The 12588-nt window shown below is 39.5% G+C and overlaps 1 protein-coding gene across 2 annotated transcripts in view; it reads left to right on the top strand.

Moving 5' to 3' along the window:
- The window catches only part of LOC140212228 (vinculin), a 284348-nt gene that overhangs the window by 102870 nt on the left and 168890 nt on the right, over positions 1-12588 (top strand). For both annotated transcript variants that reach the window (XM_072282957.1, XM_072282956.1), the window contains exons 4-6: positions 2271-2379; positions 7046-7168; positions 7610-7770. In XM_072282957.1, the coding sequence (XP_072139058.1) occupies positions 2271-2379; positions 7046-7168; positions 7610-7770 (393 nt within the window). The remainder of the gene's footprint in view (positions 1-2270; positions 2380-7045; positions 7169-7609; positions 7771-12588) is intronic.

Below are 12588 nucleotides of genomic sequence, written 5' to 3'. Positions count from 1 at the left end.
TTAGAAGAGGGGACTGAGTGTGGTGTAGCAAAATTTGCTGATGACACTAAACTGAGTGGAAAAGCAAATTGTACAGAGGATGTGGAGAGTCTGCAGAGGGATATAGATGGGTTAAGTGAGTGGGCCAAGGTCTGGCAGATGGAATACAAAGTTGGTAAATGCGAAATCATCCACTTTGGAAGGAATAATAGAAGAGCAGATTATTATTTAAATGGTGGAAGATTGCAGCATGCTGTTGTGCTGAGGGACTTGGGAGTGCTCGTTCATGAATCGCCAAAAGTTGGCTTGCAGGTACAACAGGTTATTAAGAAGGCAAACGGAATGTTGGCCTTCATTACTAGAGGGATTGAATTCAAGAGCAGGGAGGTCATGCAGCAACTATACAGGGTACTGGTGAGGCCGCACCTGAAGTACTGTGTGCAGTTCTGGTCTGCATACTTGAGGAAGGATATACTGGCTTCGGAGGCAGTGAAGAGGAGGTTCACCGGGTTGATTCCAGAGATGAAGGGGTTAACCTATGAGGAATGATTGAGTCACCTGGGACTATACTCTCTGGAATTCAGAAAAATGAGAGGAGATCTTGTAGAAACATACAAAATTTTGAAAGGGATAGATAAGATAGAAGTAGGAAAGTTGTTTCCATTGGTAGGTAAGACTAGAACTAGGGAACATTGCCTCAAGGTTCAGGGTAGAAGATTTAGGATGGAGATGAGGAGAAACTGTTTTTCCCAGAGAGTGGTGAATCTGTGGAATTCTCTGCCCAGGGAAGCAGTTGAGGCTTCTTCACTAAATATATTTAAGATACAGTTAGATAGATTTTCACATAATAGGGGAACTAAGGGTTATGGGGAAAAGGCAGATAGATGGAGCTGAGTTTACAGACAGATCAGCCATGATCTTATTGAATGGTGGGGCAGGCTGGATGGGCCAGATGGCCTACTCCTGCTCCTATTTCTTGTGTTCTGATGTTCTATCCTCCCACTAATTTTTGCTTTGTTGTATGCCCTTTCTTTTGCTTTTACAATAGCTTTGACCTATCTTGTTAGCCATGGTTGTATTATTTTACCATTTAAGTATTTCTTCATTTTCAGAATACACATGGCCTGCACCTTCCTCATTTTTCTCAGAAATGCACGCCAATGCTTCTCTGCTGACACCCCTGCCAGCAGATCCTTTCAATTTACGTTGGCGAACTCCTCTCTCATAGCATTGTAATTTCCCTTACTCCACTGGAATACTGCTACATAAGACTTTACTTTCTCCCTATCAACTTTCAAGTTGAACACAACCATATTGTGATCACTGCCTCCTAAGGGTTCTTTTACCTTAAGCTCCCTAATTGCCTCTGGTTCATTACATAACACCCAATCCAGTATAGCTGATCCTCTAGTAGGCTCAATGACAAACTGCTGTAAAAAGCCATCTCTTGGGCATTCAACAAACTCACCCGCTTGAGATCCATTACCATAATATTGCCCTTTTGACTCGCCTTTTCTATTTCCTGTTGTAACCTGTGGTTCACCTCCCAGCCACTGTTGGGAGGCCAGTGTATAACTGCCATCAACGTCCTTGCAGTTTCTCAACTCAGCCCACAAAGATTCAACATCTAGTGTTCCTATGTCACATCTTTCTACTGATTTGTTGCCATTCTTTACCAGTCGAGCCACAGCACCCTATCTGCCTACCTTCCTATCCCTCTGATATAACATTCAGCTCCCAACTACAACCATCCTTCAGCCACGATTCAGTGATTGAGCAAGCCAGTTGTAAACAATTGGAGAAGAGTGCTTCTAGGAGAAAGTAAAGGGGGTTTTATCGATGTAATTTGCTTTACATAAAATTTTTATTACACTTTAAAAATACTTTTTTTCAATCTGTGTGTTGCTCTAGATGTCCAGCATCTGCAGAATCTCTGGTGTTTTAAAAATGCTGTGTTATTGGAAAATTCCTGGCAGGTTGTGGAATTCTTTCATAAGCATTCAATGTTAAATAGCACTTTTATTCGTCAGAAAGCTAGTTTCATTACTGTCACTGCAGCTATTCATGCGTCAGTAAAAGCCCTTTTGTACTTTGCTGTCCCTATCCCTGACGTGCAAGGAGCCAGGTTCCCATTGGAAGACTGCTATGGGCAATGTTGGTCAAGAAGAGAGTTTAGCGTGCAGGTAACGAAAACGCATAGAGTAAATCTGTTGCAATACTTATAACTTGTATGAATCTTACACCAAATATAGATTTTTTAAAATGTTTTTATTATAACCATTTTATCACAGGTCCGTAAAATAATTCGTGTATGCAAAGGTATTTTGGAATACCTCACAGTTGCTGAAGTGGTAGAAACAATGGAGGATTTGGTGACCTATACTAAAAATTTGGGTCCAGGTGAGGAATTCAATTTCTTTGGGTGTTTGTTATATAACAAAGGTAAACTGAGCTGCATTGCAACAATATTTTCAGACAGACTTTTATGGTTTAGAAACATAGAAACCTACAGCACAATCCAGGCCGGTCGGCCACAATGCTTTATCGAACATGTACGTACTTTAGAAATTACCTAGGTTTACCCATAGCCCTCTATTTTTCTAAGCTCCATGTATCTATCCAAGAGTCTCTTAAAAGACCCTATTGTATCTGCCTCCACCAGTGTTGCCGGCAGTCACCACTCTCTGTGTATAAAATTTAAACTTACCCCTGACACCTCCTCTGTACCTACTTCCAAGCACCTTAAAACTGTGCCCTCTCATGCTAGTCATTTCAGCCCCGGGAAAAAGCCTCTACCTATCCACACGATCAGTGCCTCTCATCAACTTATACACCTCTGTCAGGTCACCTCTCATCCTCTGCCGCTCTAAGGAGAAAAAGCCGAGTTCACTCAACCTATTTTCATAAGGCATGCTCCCCAATCCAGGCGCCATCCTTGTAAATCTCCTCTGCAATCTTTCTATAGTTTTCACATCCTTCCTGTAGTGAGGTGACCAGAACTCGGCACAGTACTCTAAGTGAGGTCTGACCAGGGTCCTACATAGCTGTAACATTACCTCTCAGCTCTTGAATTCAATCTCATGGTTGATGAAGGCCAATACACTGTATACCACCTTAACCACATAGTCAACCTGCGCAGCAGCTTTGAGTGTCCCACGTACTCGAACCCAAAGATCCCTCTGATCCTCAACACTGCCAAGAGTATTACCATTAATACTATATTCTGCCATCATATTTGACCTACCAAAATGAACCACCTCATACTTATCTGGGTTGAACTCCATCTGCCACTTCTCAGCCCAGTTTTGCATTCTGTCGATGTCCTGCTGTAACCTCTGACAGCCCTGCACACTATCCACAACACCCCCAACCTTTTGTGTCATCAGCAGATCTACTAACCCATCCCTCCACTTCCTCATCCAGGTCATTTATAAAAATCACATAGAGAATGGGTCCTAGAACAGATCTCTGAGGTACACCACTGGTCACCGACCTCCATGCAGAATATGACCCATCTACAACCATTCTTTGCCTTCTTTGGGCAAGCCAATTCTGGATTCAGAAAGCAAGGTCACCTTTGGATCTCATGCCTCCTTACTTTATCAATAAGCCTTGCATGGGGTACCTTATCAAATGCATTGTTGAAATCCATATACACTACATCTACGGCTCTACCTTTATCAATGTGTTTAGTTACATCCTCAGAAAATTCAATCAGGCTTGTCAGGTACGACCTGCCTTTGACAAAGCCATGCTGACTATTCCTATTATGTCTCTCCAAATGTTCATAAATCCTGCCTCTCAGAATTTTCTCCATCGACTGAAGTAGGACTCACTGGTCTATAATTTTCTGGGCTATACCCACTCCCTTTCTTGAATAAGGGAATAACATCTGCAACACTCCAATCCTCCGGAACTTCTCCTGAACCCACTGATGATGCGAAGATCATTGCCAGAGGCTCAGCAATCTCCTCCTTCACCTCCCATAATAGCCTGGGGTGTATCTTATCCGGTCCCAGTAAATTATCCTACTTGATGCTTTCCAAGTCTCCAGCACATCCTCTTTCTTAATGTTTATATGCTCAAGCTTTTCAGTCCACTTTAAGTCATCCCTACGATTGCCAAGCTCCTTTTCCATAGTGAATACTGAAGTCAAGTATTCATTAAGTACCTCTGCCATCTCCTCCAGTTCCATATACACTTTTCTGCTGAAATACTTGATTGGTCCTATTCTCTCACATCTTATCCTCTTGCTCTTCATATACTTATAGAATGCCTTGGGGTTTTCCTTAACCCTGCTCGCCAAGGCCTTCCCATGGCCCTTTCTGGCTCTCCTAATTTCATTCTTAAGCTCCTTCCTGCTAGCCTTATAATTTTCTAGATTTCTATCATTACCTAGTTTTTTTTTTGGAATCTTTCGTAAGCTTTTCTTCTTGACTTTGTACACCATGGTTCCTGTATCTTACCATCCTTTCCGTGTCTCATTGGAACGTACCTATGCAGAATGGTACACAAATATCCACTGAACATTTGCCACATTTTTGCCATACATTTCCCTGAGGATATCTCCCAATTTATGCTTCCAGGTTCCTGCCTGATGGCTTCATATTTCCCCTTACTGCAATTAAACATTTTCCTAACTTGTCTACTCCTATCCCTCTCCAATGCTGTGGTAAAGGAGATACAATTGTGATCACTACCTCCAAAGTGCTCTCCCACTGAGAGACCTGACACTTGACCAGGTTCATTTCCCAATACCAGATCAAGTACAGCCTTTCCTCTTCTAGGTTTATATGCATATTGTGTCAGAAAACCTTCCTGAACACAGCAAACAAACTCCAGCCCATCTAAACCTCTTGCTGTAGGGAGATGACAATTAATGTTAAGGAAATTAAAATCTTCCATCACAACAACTCTGTTATTATTGCACTGTTCCAGAATCTGTCTCCCTATCTACTCCTCGATGTCCCTGTTACTAATGGGTGGTCTATAAAAACACCCAGTAGAGTTATTGAACCCTTCCTTTTTCTAACTTCCACTCACAGAGACTTGGTAGTCAATCCCTCTATGACTACCTTCTTTTTTTTGCAGTCTTGACACTATCTCTGATCAGCAGTGCCATGCCTCCACCTCTTTTGTCTCCCTCCCTGTCCTTTCTGAAATATCTAAAGCCTGGCACTCTAACCATTCCTGCCCCTGAGCCATCCAAGTCTCTGTAATGGCCACAACAACATAGCTCCAAGTACTGATCCACGCTGTAAGCTCATCTGCTTTGTTCATGATACTCCTTGCATTGAAATAGGCACATCTCAAACCATCAGTCTGAGCGCATCCCTTCTCTATCACCTGCCTATCCTTCCTCTCACACTGCCTACAAGCTTTCTCTATTTGTGAGCCAACTGCCCCTTCCTCTGGCTCATCAGCTCGGTTCCCACCCCCCAGCAATTCTAGTTTAAACTTTCCTCTATAGCCTTAGCAAACCTCCCTGCCTGCATGTGGGAAGAAGAAAATTGTACAGTTATTTCTTAAGTTCCAGTTTACATCTCTATCATCAGAAGCATACATGTGTAGCATGGATGGGTATTAAGTGATCAGCATGTATATTTAGTATTACATATTCTTGGAAAACCAATTAAGTTGTTTTTTAGTACACTGGCAGTCACAATATGTATTTGAGCATTTAATGTGTCCTTTGTACTTTAATTATGAGAATACCTATGGAAGTAGAAAGCAGAAGTGAAACTGTCACTCTAAAGCTGCTCATCTTTTCAACGTAGTCATGAATGATCCTGTAACTCAGTGTCATGTCCCTGCTCTTACTCTTTCTCTTGTACTTTCTGTAGAGAATTCCATTACTGTGTGAAGACATTTCTCCTGATCTCAGTAGTTAAATGTCTTGCCCCATATCCTAAGATTCTGACCTCTTGATCTAGGCATAGTGAGGGACAAAATTTTGTCTGCATCCAGTCTGTCTATTCCTCTCAGAATCTGAGCTGAAACAAAGGATCTTGACCTGAAACATCAGCTGTCCATTCCCCTCTATAGATGCTGCCTGAGCTACTGAGTTCCTCCTGGACTTTGTATGCTGCTGTCAGAATATTGTACATGTCATTGAAATCATCTCTTATTTTACTAAACTCGAGTGAATACAGGCCCAGTTGATACAATCACCCCTCTTGGGGGAATCCTGACATTCAGAAATCAGTCTGGTGTACTTTTGATGCTCTCCCTCCATAGCGAGTATACATTTTCTTGATTAAGGTAATCACAACAGTATTCAGTTCTCCATGTGTGGTACATTTGTTATAAAACATCCTTGCTGTCATGCTGAAAACTAGTTGGAACGAAGGCTAAAATATCACTTTAATTGTTGGGTGCAACTGTGTGTTTGTTTTGAGTGGCTAAAGTACAATGACACCCAGTTCCCTCTGTACATTAATATTTCTGAAACTATCAACATTTAAAAAAATACTCTTGCCTTTTTTTCATGGATTAAGGAATGGCTAAAATGATTTGTGAAATAAACAAGATATTTATCCATTACTGTAGCAGTCACATATTTGGCCATTCGCTTTATCTAATTAGATTGAATTTTCTTGGTGTCCTCTCACAACTCATAATTCTATGTAGTGTCATGTTATTAGCAAACATATAAACATTATAGTTGGGTACCTCATTCAAATCATTGACGGATATATAGTGACAAGCTAGGGCCCAAGTGCTGATCCCTGCGATATCCTACCAGTCAATACCCACTATCCTGGGGGTGGGGTGGAATCCACTTTTTCTTCCTTTGTTTCATGTCGGTCGATCGATCTTCCTTTTTTTTCCAATTCGTGTTATATCATCAATTCTCCCTTGTTTCAAATACTTTCTCAAATAAAACAGTAAATTTGTCAAACATGGTTCTTTCATAATCATTTCAACTTTTCATATTTTTTTTTGTTTTTAACAGACCCTACATCCTTCTAGTTCCCCTTGTTCTTAGCATGTCTAAATATAGTTGCTTTTTTTTATTATATGTATCAATTGTAATTTTTGTATCTTCATGGCACGGTGAATTAAGGAATGACTAAAATGGCTAAAATGATTGATGAAAGACAACAGGAACTAACTCATCAAGAGCACAGGGTAATGCTGGTGAATTCTATGAACACTGTGAAAGAACTTCTTCCTGTACTCATTTCAGGTAAATACTTTTTTCTCATTTTGATAATAGCCAAGTTCCTGGAAATGTATTTGAGCTGGTCTATCTATCAAACTGCCTCAGCGTGAATAGATTTTGAAAATGTATTCAACTTTGATTGTTTTTTATGCTTTCCATCCCTCCAGTGTAGCCTTAAAATTCCGGTCTTCAAATCTATCTCTTTGAGGCCATGTGGCTTTGACTTCTGGTTTCAGAATTGAATTGATTTTCTTTTTGCCCTAAATCAAATGTATATTATTTTAATAATTCCTTGAGGTATAGCAGTGTGGAGTTGCAGTTATTGAAAATTATAGTTTGAGATGCCATCAAAGTTGTTCATTTTTCTGCAATACAGATGGTGTGTAGGTGTGTTTATGTCTGAATTTATTGGGCTGTATTTATTGTTGAATTGCATTAAATATTGTTTAAATATTTTTTATACAGCTATAAAGATTTTTGTGACCACAAAACAATTTAAAAGCCAGGGAGTGGAAGAAGCTTTAAAGAACCGTAACTTCACTGTGGAGAAAATGAGCACTGAAATCAATGAGATAATTCGTGTGTTGCAGCTGACGTCTTGGGATGAAGATGCTTGGGCCAGTAAGGTAAGTTTGAAAATCCTGAAGATATATAGTAGAAAGCTTTATTTAAAAAAAAGTGAAGATTTTTATTTATTTTTCTATTAAAGTACAATATTAATTTGCATCATGTTCTTAATAGGTTAATTAATTTCTGGTAATTGTAATATGTGTGCACCTACCATGGAGTGTTTACAATGTAGATCTGTAATGTAATTTTTCATTTATCATCTTTCACTTTCTTAAAATATTTAAGTGCCAGTTATTCAGTTTTTATTATTTAATTGGACCACAAACAAAAAGTAGTTTTGAGCCTTATTTATTCACCTAATACTGTAGCAAAATGTAACATATTACCACATCATCACAATATTGTAAGCATGTCCATAAAAGAAGAAATGCCTCTCTTAGACAGACAGTATATACTTTTCCTTTTGGTATTCATTGCTCAACTGAACCATAACGAATGAATTTAAAATTATACAAACTTTCTGATTTACTTGTTACATTTTTATATTTGTTACAAGGGTTACTGAACAAAATTAGAATTTTTACACAGACCTTGATGTAAACTATCTTCTCCATTTTGTGGTCAAAAATTGCATGTTTCATACATTCTCTTTTACATTCTTTTTCTTCTTTGATCATTACAAAGATCTTATTTTTACCATTTTCCTTGTTTTTTCTTCGTTCTCCCCTTTATAGAAGGTAAGCTCACCTTTTCTTTGCTTTTCTGCTGAAGCATGTATATAAAGAATGCAGGTTATTGCCTTGGTGTGTGGTGCAGTATGCTTCAATTAATGTCATGGCTAGCAGATGCTGAACATACTTAAATATGCTGTTAGGTCACAATCTGAAACTTCTTCAACTACAAACCATGACCTGAGCATATTTCTTAAAGCTTTGAGAATAGATCAGATTTAAGTTTGTTGCGATAGAATTTATAATATGACAATTTATGAATCAAAGGTAGAATATGGAGCATAGGCAGTATAGGCCATGAGGTTGTGCTGAACTGTTAACCTACTCCAAGATTAACCCTTTTCTCCCTCATAGCCCTTCATTTTTCTTTTATAAACCATAAGACCTAGGAGTAGAATTAGGCCATTTTGCTCATAGAGTCTGCTCCATCATTCTATCATGGCTGATTTATTAACTCTCTTAACTTCATTCTCCTGCCTTCTCCCTGTAAACTTTGATGCCCTGACTACACAAGAACCTATCAGCTTCCACTTTAGAACAGAAGTGAAGAGGAATTTATTTAGCCAAAGGATGCTGAATCTGTAGAATTCACTGCCATGTACGGCTGTGGAGGCCAAGTCATTCAGTATATTTAAAGCAGAAGTTGATAGGTTCTTGTGTAATCAGGGCATGAAAGGTTACGGGCTGTGCCCTCTGGTCCTAGACTCTTACTACAGGAAACATCCTCTCCCTGTCCACTCTATCTATACCTTTCAATATTCGGTTGGTTTCAATGAGATTTCCCTACCCCCCCCCCCCCCCAATTCTTCTAAACTTCTGCGAGTACAGGCCTAAAACCATCACAGCTTGTCATACATTAGTACTTTAATTTCTGGGATAATTCACATGAACCTCCTCTGGACTCTCTCCAATGCCAGCAGGTCTATTTTTTAGTTAAGGGGACCAAAACTGCTCGTGATATTCCAAGTGCGATGTGACCAATCTCTTATATAGCTTCAGCATTACATCCTTGCCTTTACATTCTAGTCCTCTTGTACCTACCTAAGAGATTCTGAAATGTCTCTGATATATCTATATATCTGCCTCTAACATCACCCCTGGCACCGTGTGCCATGTACTTACCACTCTGTGGGGAGGGGGGTAAAAACCTACCTCTGTACTTCCCACCAAACACCTTAGTCATGCCCTCCTCATATTAGCCTTTTCCACCCTGGGGAAATAAGTCTTTGGCTGTCCACACTATCTATGCCTATTACCATGTTGTACACCTTTATCAAGTCACCTCTCATCTTCCTTCACTGCAAAGAGAAAAGCCCTAGTTTGCTCAACCCAACCTCATATAACATGTTCTCTAATCCAGGCAGCATCCTGGTAAAGCTCCTCTGCACCCTCTCTAAAGCTTTTACATCCTTCATATATGTATGCAACCAGAACTGAACACACTATTTTAACTATGGTCTAACCAGAAATTTATAGACTTGCAACAATACCTCATGGTTCTTGAATTCAATCCCCAACCAATGAAGGCCAACACTCCATACGCCGCCCTAACCAGCGGCAGAGGAGAAGATAACTTTAATAATCTACCCAAGGATAAGAGTGACCTCTAGACAGACGCAATATTAATCAACACTCTTCTCCCTTGGGGGGGCGTCACATGATGACGTGGGATTGAGATGTGTAAATCCAGCTCTCCCGTAAAAAATCAGCAAAGTACTGTTTAAACAAAGTAAAGTTAATAAATACTTTCCGAAAACTACTTATAAACTTCGTAAGATTACTCTACGATATGCCTCGTAAACCGCAACATAAGAAGTCTGTTGTTGTGAAGTTGCCGCGAGATGGGAAGAAAAAAGGGCCTACTGCAGCGATGGAGCCTCGGATTCAGATTGGATCTCCTTCGGAGGAGACGCATTTTATCTCTGGTGTAGAAGAACAGGGAGCAATGGCGGCCGTAGCGGTCTCTCGGAAGAAGATGCCGTAAATACGCATGCGCAAAGAAGTACGCATGCGCAAATCGACACAACTTAAACTACAAGAACTGATGGCCACTGCAACTGAAAGTGACTCAGAGTCAGAATTGGATTCCGCAGAGAATACAGATGAAGAAGAGGAGGAAGAAATGGAAAAGACTGGAAGTAAAGGAGACGACGGAGACATAAGAGAGGCTTTATTGCAATTAACGGCTGAACTAAGAAAATTAAGAACAGAGCTTAGGGACGTGAAGATGTGCTATGATAAAGCTACGAAAAGACAGGATAAAATGGATAAGAAACTTCAGAAGATGGAAAGAACCATGAAGCGTATTAACGATAGTGTGGAAAAAACAGAAAATGATGTGCTCATCTGGAACGCAGAAAGAAATCGACTCTTGGAGAAAGTGGACGTGTTGGAAAATTTTAGTAGACGTAATAATATTAAAATTGTTGGTCTTAAAGAAGGTATAGAGGGAGATAATCCAATAGAATTTTTTCAAAGATGCATCCCGAAAACCTTGCAAATGAAAGAGGAAGACCGATCAATTGAAATTGAGCGGGTACATAGAGTTCTAAGACCAAAACCACAAGATGACCAATATCCACGATCAATTTTAATAAAATTCTTAAGATTTCAGGACAAAGAAAAGATTCTACAGGCGGCTGCCCAAGCTGCAAAGAAGAGAAAAGGGCCACTGATCATAGAAGGGAAGAAAATTTTTTTCTACCCTGACATAAGTTATGAACTTTTGAAGAAATGGAAGAAATTAATCCAGTGAAAAAAGCCCTATGGGATCACGGTTATCAATTTATATTGTGTTATCCTGCAGCCTTGAAGATTTTTTTGACTGGTGGAGAAAAAAGATTTTTTGATGGTTACTGGAAAGCGGAGGAGTTTGTGCGAGATTCTTTGAATATTCACCAGATACAAGAACAAACCCAGGGGAGCAAGATGGATTGAAGATGAAGACTGGATTAAGGAATAGGCCTGTTGGATTTTTAGGCAGATGAATACATAAATATATTATTAATTATATGAGGGAGGGGAAGAAAGGTTAAAATTTGAGGAATACTAGCTGGGAATAATGACATTAATTTCTTTTTTATATATATATACAATTTTTTGTTACGGGGGAGCTGGAAGAAACACTGACCAATCGCTACGTTATTCATGTGTGCAAATGTGGCAATTGCCACGACCGGCAAAATAGAAGGGGGTAGGGTTGTGTAGCTTTTCATTCACAACATTAGTCGGGGGGTATTTTGTTTTTTCTTTTTTTGTATCTCATCTCTTTTTTTGCCTGGATGATTGGGAGGGAAACACATAGCAACATGGTGAAGTTCAAAGAAATTCCCCAGGGAACTATGAGAGTTGAGAAGCTAAGTAATGTTTAGATATGATAAAGATCTTGGTTCCTTGGGGAAAGTAACAAATATATATTAAATTTATTTTTAATCCCATGGAGCATGTGGAAACCTTCCAATATTCAGGCGGTCCTTTTTTTCCTCTTTTTTTTTCTTTTCTCTTTAGGTAGTAGTATATATCGGGAGGGTATATTTTTTTTTCTTTTGTATTTACTTTGAAAACTCAATAGAAATTATATTTTAAAAAAAGAACACTCTTCTCCCTTGTTGATGTGATATCAAACAACATAAGGCCAACAGTCGATAAGAGTTGGAGGAAGTAAACTGCAGTTGCTGGATGAGTGCCATGGGTAGTTTTTGGTGCCTTTTGGGTTTGCTAATGCTCATTCAGTGGAGATCTTCCATGGATGAGGAGTCAGTTTGCTCCCTCTAGATGAAAGTTCATGTAAAACTTGCATGATTAAGTATTAACAAAGCCATCAAGGGAAGCTTTGTATAGATCACATCAGAAGAAGAGGTAGAAAGAAAAAATATTTTGGAGGCAAGTAGAAGTCAAAGGAAAAACTTCATAGAGATGGAGACATATTGGACACTGAAAGCTTTTTTAAGTATATAAAGGGTTAAAGAGAGTTGAGGGCTAGATATAGGACCAATAGAAAATGATGCTGGAGATATTGTAATGAGAGACGCAGAGAAGGCAGAGGAACTGAATGCGTATTTTGCGTCAGTCTTCACAGTGGAAGACATCTGCAGTACACTGGACATTCAAGAATGTCAGGGAAGTGAAGTTTGTGCAGTGAAA

This window comes from Mobula birostris, chromosome 18, assembly GCF_030028105.1.
Source record: "Mobula birostris isolate sMobBir1 chromosome 18, sMobBir1.hap1, whole genome shotgun sequence".
Lineage (NCBI taxonomy): Eukaryota > Metazoa > Chordata > Chondrichthyes > Myliobatiformes > Myliobatidae > Mobula > Mobula birostris.
This window is presented reverse-complemented; position numbering and strand designations above follow the sequence as displayed.